Consider the following 14,099-nt stretch of genomic DNA (forward strand, 5'->3'; position numbering starts at 1 on the left):
TTGTGGACTGTGATCATTGTCTTGGACGCTGATACCATTTTATTGAAGCATTTGGTAGTAGTGTATTCCTTCTGTAACATATATACACACACACATAGCTATGTAAAGATATACACCTGCGCACACAGCGACCATTGGCTGGCACCATGACACTGCTGTGGGGCTGGTTTTAAACCCCAGTCCGGCCCTGCTTGTGGGGTGTCACAAATACCTCATCTCCTACTAGAGATTACACCTTGTGGGGTGTCACAAATACCTCATCTCCTACTAGAGATTACATCTTGTGGGGTGTTACAAATACCGCATCTCCTATTAGAGATTAAACCTTGTGGGGTGTCACAAATACCTCATCTCCTATTAGAGATTACACCTTGTGGGGTGTCACAAATACCTCATCTCCTACTAGAGATTACATCTTGTGGGGTGTTACAAATACCTCATCTCCTATTAGAGATTACACCTTGTGGGGTGTCACAAATACCTCATCTCCTATTAGAGATTACACTTTGTGGGGTGTCACAAATACCTCATCTCCTACTAGAGATTACACCTTGTGGGGTGTCACAAATACCTCATCTCCTATTAGAGATTACACCTTGTGGGGTGTCACAAATACCTCATCTCCTATTAGAGATTACACCTTGTGGGGTGTCACAAATACCTCATCTCCTATTAGAGATTACACCTTGTGGGGTGTCACAAATACCTCATCTCCTATTAGAGATTACACCTTGTGGGGTGTCACAAATACCTCATCTCCTACTAGAGATTAAACCTTGTGGGGTGTCACAAATACCTCATCTCCTACTAGAGATTAAACCTTGTGGGGTGTCACAAATACCTCATCTCCTATTAGAGATTACACCTTGTGGGGTGTCACAAATACCTCATCTCCTACTAGAGATTACACCTTGTGGGGTGTCACAAATACCTCATCTCCTACTAGAGATTACACCTTGTGGGGTGTCACAAGTACCTCATCTCCTATTAGAGATTACACCTTATGGGGTGTCACAAATACCTCCTCTCCTACAAGAGATGACACCTTGCGGGGTGTCACAAATACCTCATCTCCTACTAGAGATTACATCTTGTGGGGTGTCACAAATACCTCATCTCCTATTAGAGATTACATCTTGTGGGGTGTCACAAATACCTCATCTCCTACTAGAGATTACATCTTGTGGGGTGTCACAAATACCTCATCTCCTATTAGAGATTACACCTTGTGGGGTGTCACAAATACCTCATCTCCTATTAGAGATTACACCTTGTGGGGTGTCACAAATACCTCATCTCCTACTAGAGATTACACCTTGTGGGGTGTCACAAGTACCTCATCTCCTATTAGAGATTACACCTTATGGGGTGTCACAAATACCTCCTCTCCTACTAGAGATTACACCTTGCGGGGTGTCACAAATACCTCATCTCCTACTAGAGATTACATCTTGTGGGGTGTCACAAATACCTCATCTCCTATTAGAGATTACACCTTGTGGGGTGTCACAAATACCTCATCTCCTATTAGAGATTACACCTTGTGGGGTGTCACAAGTACCTCATCTCCTATTAGAGATTACACCTTATGGGGTGTCACAAATACCTCCTCTCCTACTAGAGATTACACCTTGCGGGGTGTCACAAATACCTCATCTCCTACTAGAGATTACATCTTGTGGGGTGTCACAAATACCTCATCTCCTATTAGAGATTACACCTTGTGGGGTGTCACAAATACCTCATCTCCTATTAGAGATTACACCTTGTGGGGTGTCACAAATACCTCATCTCCTACTAGAGATCACACCTTGTGGAGTGTCACAAATACCTCATCTCCTACTAGAGATTACACCTTGTGGGGTGTCACAAATACCTCATCTCCTACTAGAGATTACATCTTGTGGGGTGTCACAAATACCTCATCTCCTATTAGAGATCACACCTTGTGGGGTGTCCCAAATACCTCATCTCCTACTAGAGATCACACCTTGTGGGGTGTCACAAATACCTCATCTCCTATTAGAGATTACACCTTGTGGGGTGTCACAAATACCTCATCTCCTATTAGAGATTACACCTTGTGGGGTGTCACAAATACCTCATCTCCTATTAGAGATTACACCTTGTGGGGTGTCACAAATACCTCATCTCCTACTAGAGATCACACCTTGTGGGGTGTCACAAATATCTCATCTCCTACTAGAGATTACACCTTGTGGGGTGTCACAAATACCTCATCTCCTACTAGAGATTACATCTTGTGGGGTGTCACAAATACCTCATCTCCTATTAGAGATTACACCTTGTGGGGTGTCACAAATACCTCATCTCCTATTAGAGATTACACCTTGTGGGGTGTCACAAGTACCTCATCTCCTATTAGAGATTATACCTTGTGGGGTGTCACAAATACCTCATCTCCTATTAGAGATTATACCTTGTGGGGTGTCACAAATACCTCATCTCCTATTAGAGATTACACCTTGTGGGGTGTCACAAGTACCTCATCTCCTATTAGGGATTACACCTTGTGGGGTGTCACAAGTAACTCATCTCCCATTAGTTAGGTAAATGTTGAATTTCTGTTTGAACAGAGACAGAAACCAGACAGCGTATCTAATGTCATAAAGAGTCTGAAGTTGATAAAGACACAAACTATACCATTTATGATGAAGTGGGTTTATTATCATAGCACATTTTATAAGCCTCGTGATCACAAAAATTACAAACAGGTCATCTCATACATTTTTCGCTCTTATTACCACACCAGCAACATGGGCACCTGCTGCAAAAATCTACACAGGGGGCATTTTTGCCTTTAAATCTTCACAGTCTGTATAGGGCTCCAGGCAGGCTGCAAAAGCCATGACGTGGGCAATGTAACTCTGCTCATGTATGCCATGGAAAAGGTGGGCAAATGGGCCTTTAGCCATGATAGCTACGTCCTCTCCTCCGTGTGTCTCTGACACTAGCGGCACAGCTGCCTGCTGTCTGTAGTTATTGGCTTCTGTTGAAAGAAAGTAAGACCTAAAGTAAGCCATGGAGCCCAAGAGATCAATCCACATCCCAAACTGTTAAAGGGGACAGTGATAAAAATAAACTGAATATACAACAGGGAATAAACAGTCTAAATGTACTGATGGAACAATTATTGGTAACATGCTGCATAATACCTGTATCAGTAGTGGTGATGTCCTCCCGTACTCCATTAGTGAGCTTAAATCCAAGTCCATTCCCATACAAGAGGCTAGTGAAAGGTTTAAGGTCACTGGCTTTACTTGGTGCCAACCCTACAGTTAACACACAAAATAATAATAGACACTTATTCCTTGTAAACAAAAGATGTTTCCAAAAGCTGCAAAACCCCTTTCACTAAAAATGATTATTGACCGCCCAAGTTCTTGACCATTAGTTGTCTCACTTCCCTGCAAACTGCTGTCCACTGCCTGTCATAAGGGTATTTTGTCTTTAGCAGCAGAAAGACCAATATGGAACAGAGAAATTGTGGGTTGTGCTTAGATAATGCTATGTGCAGGAGAGAGCCTGGACTGTGTACTTGCAAGCTGAGCCTTTCTGCTTCCTCCAGAAGATCCACGATGTACTGCAAAGGTAAAATCTGCACTTCTCTCTTACCTCCGATCACCCATAAAGTTCTGGGCAGCCATCTCTCAAGTAATTTGTATTTGCAGCAGCAGACCACTACTGCTTTTGTGATTTTGTAACCCCTGCCTTGTTGTGATGCTGATGTGTTTTCCTTTCTGCTCACATAACACTTGCAAAGCTAGTGCATCATTAACACCCCCCCTCCACATCCCTTCTGTAGTAGTGTACTGTTACCCCCCACCCTCAGCACAGAGCCAGTGCACTTTCCCCAGCCCTATGTTGTAGCATTGCCAAGAGGAATATGAGATGGGCTGTGATTGGCCAGACAAATAAGGGAAAGGATGAACTGTATGTGTGCTACGGTCAAACATGAGAAAATAGGAATATCTGTGCACTATAGAGGTGGCTTTCTGGAGCTCAATAACACCATTGAGAGTACAAACATCACCTTGTCATCGCTCTTGAAATTGTTGCTATGTTTTACCATAAAGATTTTTTTTTTAAAGTGTAAAGTACAAACTGTATAAAGTACAAACAGTATTGCAAAAATATGCAAAAAGTGATGCTTTAAATAAAAATGTAATTTAAAAAACAACTTTCTGTCATTGTCTTACCAAAAATACTATTGCCACGGTCTGTATAGCCACCAAAGGTGAAGACGTGAGAGTGGTCGGCAGTCACAACTGTCAGCGTTTCGGAATCTGATGTCAGTTCTCCAGCTCTTCGGATGGCTTTGTCAAACTCAACAGCTTCAGTCAGTGAATTCTTAGCATTCCCATCATGGTGTCCGTGGTCAATTCTACCTCGTAAATTCAAAACAAAACTGTAATTAGAGTCACATATATAAGAGAGATTTCTATAAATTGATGACATATTCTAATATTCCATAATCAGCATCATAAAGGATGAAAGCTGCTATTTTGAGGGGGCTGCAAATATTTAGTACCAAAAAATATTGGGAAAATTCCCTTATTTTTCTTTAAAGGAATCTGTCATATGGTTTCACAAAGTACTAATCATAGCAGTATAAAAGGTAGAGTATAAAATCACCTTCACAGGCATAGCATTAGTTTGTGAGCCAAGCAGTTTAAGTTTTTTCATATTTGCAATTGAGCAGCAATAACATTTCCATCCCCTACAGCACGCACCACAGATACTGTCATTAAATACCAAAAGAGGAGGCAAGAGGGGATGGAAATACTGGGCATGTGTAATGACCAGGCCTCCACTGTGGTCATTTCCATTTGGAAAACTTTTAAATTGCTTTGGTCACAAGTAAAAGTAGGATCGTGAAGGTGTATTTCAGAGATTTTCTTTTTTAATCTAACTACACTCAAGGTACAGTTAAATAGAAAAAAAAATAAACTATACTTACCCTCTTACTACCCGCTGATCTTGTCTCTGTGTTGATCCTAGCTGCAAGCACTTCCTTGTATTCGTTTCAGCAAAGGATCTTCACGCTCAGTCAATTGGTGGCAGAGGCAAGACACCACTGTGGCCACTGATTTACTGAGCGGGAAGGTCTGTGTGCCAACACCGACAAAAGGAAGTGTTGCCTCAGGGACTGACACCAAGAAAGCGATGGGGAAGTGAGGATTGTTAGCATAGCATACAGTTAAATAGAAAAAAAAATCCTTAGTACCCTAAACTCAGTAAGAAAGGGAAAAAAAAATCTTCAAAGAAACCCATTAATCCCTCCCAGTGATGCAATTGGTTACAACCATCTGACAAATTTCCTTTAATGGAACATTTTAAAGGGTATTATAATCAGGAACACATGTCTATACAAGGGTAATGTCTCATCCTATTTTCTATCATTTCAAATGATCAAATGTGTGGCACTTAAAAAAAATATTTTAAAATATAACAAAAGTTGTAATGCAGGGTTTGAAACCACAGTTGTTCACTACTTCATGCATACTACTTCTTACGCATCAATAAGGGAGAAAAACTAACCTAAAACACCTATAAATGTACTTTTGGCAATTAAGGGGGTACTCTGCCCCTAGACATCTTATCCCCTAACCAAAGGGTAGAGGATAAGATGTCTGATCGTGGGAGTCCTGCCGCAGGGGACCCCCACGATCTCGGCTGCAGCACCCTAGATATCCTGTGCACAAAGCGAACTTCGCTTTGTGCCAGATGACTGGTGATGCGGGGTGGGGGCGCATGACAACGCGGTCATGCCCTCCTCATGACGTCACGCCCATGTCCCCTCAATGCAAGGCACGAGCCTCTGGCTCTAAGCGAACGCCGGGTGCAGCAGGGAGGTCGCGGGGGTCCCCAGCGGCGGGACCCCTGTGATCTGACCCTTTTAAAGGGATGATTTCTGCTACTTTGAAGCAACTTCATGTTCCTTTGCTGCCAATGTGGTTTGAAAAAAAGAGTGTTCACTACTACAGTTACTTGAGAAACGTCCATCAAGAAATGTTATCTCTTCTTTCCACTGAACTAGTTCACTCTCTCGTGGCGTGCATTGTATACTCATCTTCTACAAATAGAAAGAATCCATTGGGATTTTTGCTCAGGATCTTGATGGCCTTCTCTGTCATGTCAGCAAGGGAAGGGTCCGTGGAAGGGTCACGACTAAGTTCATATTTCATGTCTTTGGGCTCAAAAAGACCTAACAATATACAAAGTGTTTAAAGTGTTAAGTATTATGATTTTATTTAAAAAAAATTAAAAAAAAAAACCTAGTCAAGCTTATCAATGGGAATTGACCCAGCAAAGGTAGCGCCAATAGTCTCTAAGAAAGGGCTGCATTATGCAGGCTGTAACATAAACAGTGTGCAATTCTGTAAAAACAATGAGATAACCAGAGACCTTTGCTCCAATGTGTAAAAGCCACAAAGCAATGTATCTGGGTTCCAACCCTTTTTATTATTAATAATATATTGACAGTTCTTTTCCGTGAACTATACATACATGGCACTCTATTGTTAACATAATCTAAGCTTCTCTAAGGTTATCCTTATAAGAATAGGTAACATACCCCACTGTATTCCCTTTGCATAAGCTACATTGTGGATCACTTACAGAAAAAGGCTGGGTCCACACTACGTTTTGTTCCATACGGGAGCGCATACGGCAGGGGCGAGCTAAAAGCTCGCTCTCCCGTATGTGACCGTATGCGCTCCCGTATGCCATTCACTTCAATGAGCCGACCGGAGTGAAACGTTCGGTCCGGTCGGCTCATTTTTGCGCCGTATGCGCTTTTACAACCGTACCTAAAACTGTGGTCAACCACGATTTTAGGTCCGGTTGTAAAAGCGCATACGGCGCAAAAATGAGCCGACCGGACCGAACGTTTCACTCCGGTCGGCTCATTGAAGTGAATGGCATACGGGAGCGCATACGGTAACATACGGGAGCGCAAGCTTTTAGCTCCCCCCTGCTGTATGCGCTCCCGTATGGGACAAAACGTAGTGTGGACCCAGCCTTAGTCAAAAATTTTCCAACAGAAGGCAAAAAGCAGTGCGAACCTACCCTTATACTGATGGACATGTTTTATAGCAAAACATTTAACCAATCGCTAGAGAACTGGGTTCACACTACCCTAATACTGACTCATTTTTGTATCTGTGTGTGCAAGATGCAGCCTGACCAGAGATCACATGATTCAGTTCGGATCATCAAATCTGTGGTCGAGTCAGGACTTGTCATCATAATACAGACACAAAAATGCATTAATATTATGTTAGTGTGAACTCAACCTTCAAATGTCACCAGGGGACATATTTTTAAACCACACAGGACATGCTCCATTATAGTCTATAGCAGGGACGTGCACAGGAATTTTGAGGGGCAGGGGCTCAATGTGAAAAAAAGGGCACATCCGATCCATATGCAACTCCCTAGACCAGTGTTAACCCAAGCACGGTCCTTAAAGGACAACTGCAGCCAAAATTTTACATATCCTCTATCCACAGGATAGGGGATAAGTGTTTGATCGCTGGGGGGTTTGACTGCTGGGCCCCCCTGCGATCTCCTGTACGGGGCCGCGCCGTGGCTCCCCCGTGCAGGGGGCATGACGTTGCAGCCGACATGCCCCCTCCATACATCTCTATGGGAGAGGCAGCGTCCATGCCTCCCCGCCTCCCCCATAGAACTGTATGGGGACGGGATGGGGTGTAAACCGTCGAGCTCAGAGCTCAGCGCTAATGCCGGCGCCCCGTTAGGGAGATCGCGGGGGGTCCCAGCGGTCGGACCCCCCCGATCAAACACTTATCCCCTATCTTGTGAATAGGGGATAAGTTAAATTTGGCTGCAGTCCTTTAAATACCCCCAACAGGTCATGTTATCAGGTGATATAGTTGTAGAGATGCCTGATGCACAGACCAGAATTATATCACCTGTGAAAGACTAAGGGAATCTTGAAAACATGACCTGTTAGGGGGACTTGAGGACCGCACTTGGGAAATCTACAGGATAGAGGATAAGTGTTTGACCCCCGCAATCTCCCTAACGGGGCCCCGCACTTAGTGAAAGGTCGACAGTTACGCACCCTCCCCGCCCTGTCCCCATACAGTTCTATTGGAGAGGCACAGATGCTGCCTCCCCGCTTCTCCCATTGAACTACATGGAGGAGGCGTGTCAGCCGTGACATCACGCCGCGGCTGGCACACCCCCTGTGTGCAGAGTTGTGGCCCCGTGCACGAGATTGCGGGGGGGGCCCAGCGTTTGGACCCCCGCGATCAAACACTTATCCCCTTTAACATACCATCCACAGCTCCCCCGTTGCACTGATATAGCTTTTCTGTCCTCCGTTCCGGCCTTCTTTCTGCTTCCTGTGCACAGATCGAAACACTGCGATGAACTTATTGCCGGGCGCAGCGATTTCCCGCCTTGACCAGTGATATAATGAGCGCAGTGTCATATAACAGGCCAAGGCTCCTTATATGACATGCACTCAGCCTATTACCGACCGAGGTGGGACATCACTGCGGCTGGAGATAAGCTCATTGCAGTGTCCTGGTGCTGTCCACACCTCGTGTCACACTGGGTCTGGTGCTACATAAGCTGCATATGGACTATGCTCAGTTATCAGATGTGGACAGTTCCAGGAGGGGGGGAGAAAGGAGCCCTGTTAAAGGGGTACTCTGTTGGAAAACTTTTTTTTTTTTTAATCAACTGGTCCCAGAAAGTTAAACAGATTTGTAAATTACTTCTATTAAAAAAATCTTTACCCTTCCAGTACTTATAAGCAGCTATATACTACAGAGGAAATTATTTTCTTTATGAATTTCTTTTTGTCTTGTCCACAGTGCTCTCTGCTGACACCTGATGCCTGTATAAGGAACTGTCCAGAGCAGGAGAAAATCCCCATAGCAAACCTATTCTGCTCTGGACAGTTCCTGTCATGGACAGAGGTGTCAGCAGAGAGCAGTGTGGACATGACAAAAAAGAAATTTAAAAAGAAAATAATTTCCTCTGTAGCATACAACTGCTATATTATTAAATAGCAGTAATTTAGAAATCTGTTTAACTTTCTGGCACCAGTTCTTTAAAAAAAAGAAGTACCCCTTTAAGGTATTTAGAAGCCAAAATTGGTTCTGCACAATAGTTATTTATCATAAGCAACGGAGTTGTGCTTTAAATGTTAACACAAATACAGTGTGAATCCAGCCATTGGGATTTTGCTACAGATTTTATACTCTGGATTTTGTTATTGAATTACCAGCAGAAATTCTGCAGCAAAATGGGGGAGATTTATCAAAACCTGTCCAGAGGAAAAGTTGTCCAGTTGCCCATAGCAACCAATCAGATTGCTTCTTTCATTTTTAACAAGGCCTTTGAAAACTGAAAGCAGCAATCTGATTGGTTGCTATGGGCAACTTTTCCTCTGTACAGGTCCACAAGAAAGGTGGGACAATACAAAGATTGTAGGGACTGATGATGTGGGGAAGATACAGATGTGGAATGGCATTATAGGGGCACAGTTGGGTAACACTATTGGTTCATAGCTATTGGTTTATAGCAGTGTTTCCCAAGCAGGGTGCCTCCAGCTGTTGTAAAACTGCAACTCCCAGCATGCCTGGACAGCCTTTGGCTGAGAGTTGTAGTTTTGTGCCAACTGGAGGCCCCCTTGTGGGGAAACACTGGTTTATAGGGAGGGAAAGAACAACTATGCTGGACTAAGCTTTTCAGGTACTGTAGGTTGGGGACACTATGGGGGAGATTTAACACGACCTGTCCAGAGGAAAAGTTGCCCATAGCAACCAATCAGATCCTTTCTTTCATTTTTCAGAGGCCTTTTGAAAAGTAAAATAAGCAATCTGATTGGTTGCTATGGGCAACTTTTCCTCTGGACAGGTCTTGTTAAATCTCCCCCATAGTGTATATCAGAATAAATAAGGAAAAAAACTAAACAACACAAAAACACATTATAATTTCCCTGAAGCTGTTTGTACAGAGGAGGCCAGTCCTCCCTAACAGACCACCCTGCTGATCATCAGTTACTGTCACTGTGGACTTTTCTAGGTCCCCTCACACAGTCCACGCTCCCTACAGTCCTCCCTGACAGACCCGGCTGATGATCACTTACTGTCCCCTCATGGCAGCTCCAGCTGATCTTCTATCCTCCATCTCTTCCTTTCCTTACCCAGAGAGGAGCAGGGAGGGGGAGGGGCCGTCAGCAGCAGCAGGACCCTGGGAGACAGTGTCCAGAGAATGCCTGTATGACAAGATGTCACTTCCTAACACTTGTATCTGCTCTTTCTTCTTGTCCCCTGCTGTTATCTCTACCAGCCATGCCTCTATACACTCCTGCCCCTGTGCCTCTGTGCCTCACACCTTTAAAAAAAAAAAAACAGACTAAGGATGCAGTGGTTTCACAACAGATGGAAAGCCAAAGGTTGGAGAAAAATCAACACTTCACTGAATATCTGAACAGGCACCCAAACTCAGGACCGGTGGGGGTCAACGTAGTCAGTAAAATCTGACATAAAGACAAGGACACAATTGTTGGTACACTTTTGTTAAAGGGGTACTCCATTGGCCAGTGTTCAGGCTGCGTTCAGAACATTTAGTTCGGAACGATGTGCGCGTGCTGTGGGGTTAGCCAAGCCCCCTCGAGACATCAGGCCATGCCCCTCAATGCAAGTCTATTGGAGGGGGGTGTGGTGGCCCTCAATTCAAGTCTACACCCCCTCCCATAGACTTGCATTTAGGGGCATGGCCTGACGTCAGAAGAGTGCGTCGCCGACCCTCGCAGCGCGCGCACAGCATTCAGAACTAAATGTTCCGAATGCAGCCGGAACAATGGTTAGTGGAGTACCCATTTAAAAACAGGAAAACCCACAATGCTCCCTGAAATAACTTGAGGCTGACAAAAGTAAAAATTTATAAAAATTTACTGAAAATTAACTAATAAAATTCAGACTTCACTTTTGAATTGTGGTTCAACAAAATCATTTTGAAAAGTAAAATAATGAAACTGATGGGAAAAAATGATGGCACCCTCGAATAGATAGGAAATAATTTGACAATAGGGACATGTTATACTATGTTGTGTCCTGCAATTAGTGTCAAAGGTATCTCCAAACTTGTAATCGGTCAGTTGCCTATTTATAGGGGTACTAGTAGTCACTGTACTATTTGGTATCATGGTACAGAACACCAAAAAGAAATTTGTATTAGGAAATTAGAAAAAAAATTATAGCCAAGCATGTTTCTCAGCGTTCAGAACAAAATGTTCAGAACGCTTAGTCATCACGCCCCACCTCCTCATTGCAAGACTATGGGAGGGGGTGTGGTGGCCACCACGCCCGCTCCCCTAGACTTGCTTTGAGAGGGTGTGGCGTGATGTCACAAGGAGGGGGGGTCATGACGTCACGAGCCCCGGCACCAGCTCTAAGTCTTTGGAACATTTTGTTCTTAATGCTGAGCAGTGGAGTACCCCTTTAAAAGTAAAGGCTAAAAGACCATCTCTAAGCAGCTTGATGTTCCTGTGACTACAGTTGCACATATTATTCAGAAGTTTAAGGTTCACCGGACTGTAGCCAACCTTCCTGGTCGTGGCTGCAAGAGGAAAATTGATGATATATCAAAAAGTCTGATAATACAAAATGAGCCCAGAACAGCTTCCAAAGACATTACAGATGAACTCCAAGGACAAGGTACATCAGTGTCAGACTGCACCATCTGCCGCTGTTTGAGCCAAAGTGGAAATAATGGAAGAAGACCAATGTTAAAAGCAAATCATTAAAAAAGAAAAAGAGCCTGGAATTTGCCAAAATGCATATTGACAAGCCGTAAAACTTCTGGGAGAATGTCGTTTGGAGAGATAAAACTGAAGCTCTTTGGCAAGTTACATCAACTATAATCGCAGAGCCAAAAATGAAGCATACAAACAAAAAAACACTGTACCTACTGTGAAGCATGGTGGAGGCTCGGTTATGTTTCGTGACTGCTTTGCTGTATCTGGCACAGGGTGTCCTGAATCTGCACAGGATACAATAAAATCTCAGGACAATCAAGGCCATCTAGTGTCAGGAAGCTTGGTCTCTGTTGCAGGTCATGTATCCTCCAACAGGATAATGACCCAATACACAAAGCTAAAAACACCCAAGAATGGTTAAGAGCAAAACTTTGCACTATTCTGAAGTGACCTTCTATGAGCCTTGATCTGAATTGTCATGAATGACTGGGGGGACAGGGAGAGTGAGCCCTAAGCTGTCCCTAGTAACACTCTCCCTGCCTACTTGCTTATACACGCTAAGTGGTTAATCAACAACTTTGAGCCGGTCTCTCCCTGCGCTACAGTACAGTGGAAAAAAAACAAAAAATATACATAGTCGGTCACAGGCCAGAAACAGAAAGGGGAAAACTACCAGACAACCAGGTATACCAGACAGGATACAAATACTAACAGGGCAGAATATAGTGTATTAGCCAACAGTTTATAAACCAGATATCAGATAAATGCAAACATAATAAAATGAACAAGACTAGGTATGCCTAGGGGATGGATGGAAGAACTGAGAGCTAAAACACTAAACTGATCAAGTAACATAGGACACAGAAAATAGGACACATAGGACACAGAAAAAACAAACTGGACACCCCACTCCACAAAATGAGTAGCCATTATAATAAAGCCAAATAGACTACTGGACAGTGGGCGCACACCACCGTGTGATCAGGATGCTGACCCGGTAGGAAACATAGTATAATACATGAAACTCCAGACCAGAACCAGATGAGTCTAAATAGACTCCAGGATACCAAACAGGAATTATTACATACAGAGCACAGGTAAATCTAGACAAACACAGTGTGAACACAGACTAAGCAGAACAGACATACTTATCCTGAAACCAAAAAATGTACAGACTAAAATCTACAATAACCAAGACTATTTAACTATGGCTAAAACTAAGAGATATGTCACGATGCCGGCTGGCAGGTAGTGGATCCTCTGTGCCAGAGAGGGATGACGTGGACCGTGCTAGTGGACCGGTTCTAAGCCACTACTGGTTTTCACCAGAGCCCGCCGCAAAGCGGGATGGTCTTGCTGCGGCGGTAGTGACCAGGTCGTATCCACTAGCAACGGCTCACCTCTCTGGCTGCTGAAGATAGGCGAGGTACAAGGGAGTAGGCAGAAGCAAAGTCGGACGTAGCAGAAGGTCGGGGGCAGGCGGCAAGGTTCGTAGTCAAGGGAGATAGCAAAGTTCTGGTACACAGGGTATAAACACACAAAAACGCTTTCACTAGGCTCTAGGGCAACAAGATCCGGCAAGGAAGTGCAAGGGAGGAGACTGGATATAGCCAGGAAACAGATGGGAACCAATTAAGCTAATTGGGCCAGGCACCAATCATTGGTGCACTGGCCCTTTAAGTCTCAGGGAGCTGGCGCGCGCGCGCCCTAGAGAGCGGAGCCGCGCGCGCCAGCACATGACCGCAGGAGACGGGAACGGGTAAGTGACCTGGGATGCGATTCGCGAGCGGGCGCGTCCCGCTGTGCGAATCGCATCCCCAACGGCCATGACAGGGCAGCGCTCCCGGTCAGCGCTGACCGGGGAGCTGCAGGGAGAAAGGCGCCGTGAGCGCTCCGGGGAGGAGCGGGGACCCGGAGCGCTAGGCGTAACAGTACCCCCCCCCTTAGGTCTCCCCTTCTCTTTATCGGGTAACTGCCTCCCCTGGGATGAGGACACCGGGAAAGGATGGAGGGATTCCTCAACGGCAGGCAGAACCGCAGGAGTAGGAATGGGGAGAGAGGGCAGAGGGCGAGACCTGGCACGGGGCAGTGTGACACCAGGACGAGGGCCATGAGGGGACACAGAAGCTTGCCTGGGAGGGGGGGAGGGGCATTTCCTGTGGCAGGCAGAGTCCTTAATGACCTTAGGGGGACCGGATACAGGAGGAACCACAGAGTTACGGCAAGGGATACTGGGAACCGGTTTTAGACAGTTCTTGGCACAAGAGGACCCCCAACTCTTGATCTCCCCAGTGGACCAATCCAGGGTTGGGGAATGAAGTTGAAGCCAGGGAAG

General features: G+C 44.9%; 1 protein-coding gene across 1 annotated transcript in view; it reads right to left on the reverse strand.

Annotated features, from left to right (window-relative positions):
• Positions 1–2,652: 2,652 nt before the first annotated feature.
• The window catches only part of LOC130360679 (alkaline phosphatase-like), a 54,506-nt gene continuing 43,059 nt past the window's right edge, over positions 2,653–14,099 (reverse strand). The window contains exons 9-12 of the mRNA XM_056563230.1: positions 6,095–6,229; positions 4,221–4,412; positions 3,177–3,293; positions 2,653–3,010 (exon numbers count right to left, since the gene is read on the reverse strand). Coding sequence (XP_056419205.1) covers positions 2,799–3,010; positions 3,177–3,293; positions 4,221–4,412; positions 6,095–6,229 — 656 coding nt within the window. The 3' untranslated portion in view covers positions 2,653–2,798. The remainder of the gene's footprint in view (positions 3,011–3,176; positions 3,294–4,220; positions 4,413–6,094; positions 6,230–14,099) is intronic.

Source organism: Hyla sarda, chromosome 3 (assembly GCF_029499605.1).
Source record: "Hyla sarda isolate aHylSar1 chromosome 3, aHylSar1.hap1, whole genome shotgun sequence".
In the NCBI taxonomy this organism is placed as follows: Eukaryota; Metazoa; Chordata; class Amphibia; order Anura; family Hylidae; genus Hyla; species Hyla sarda.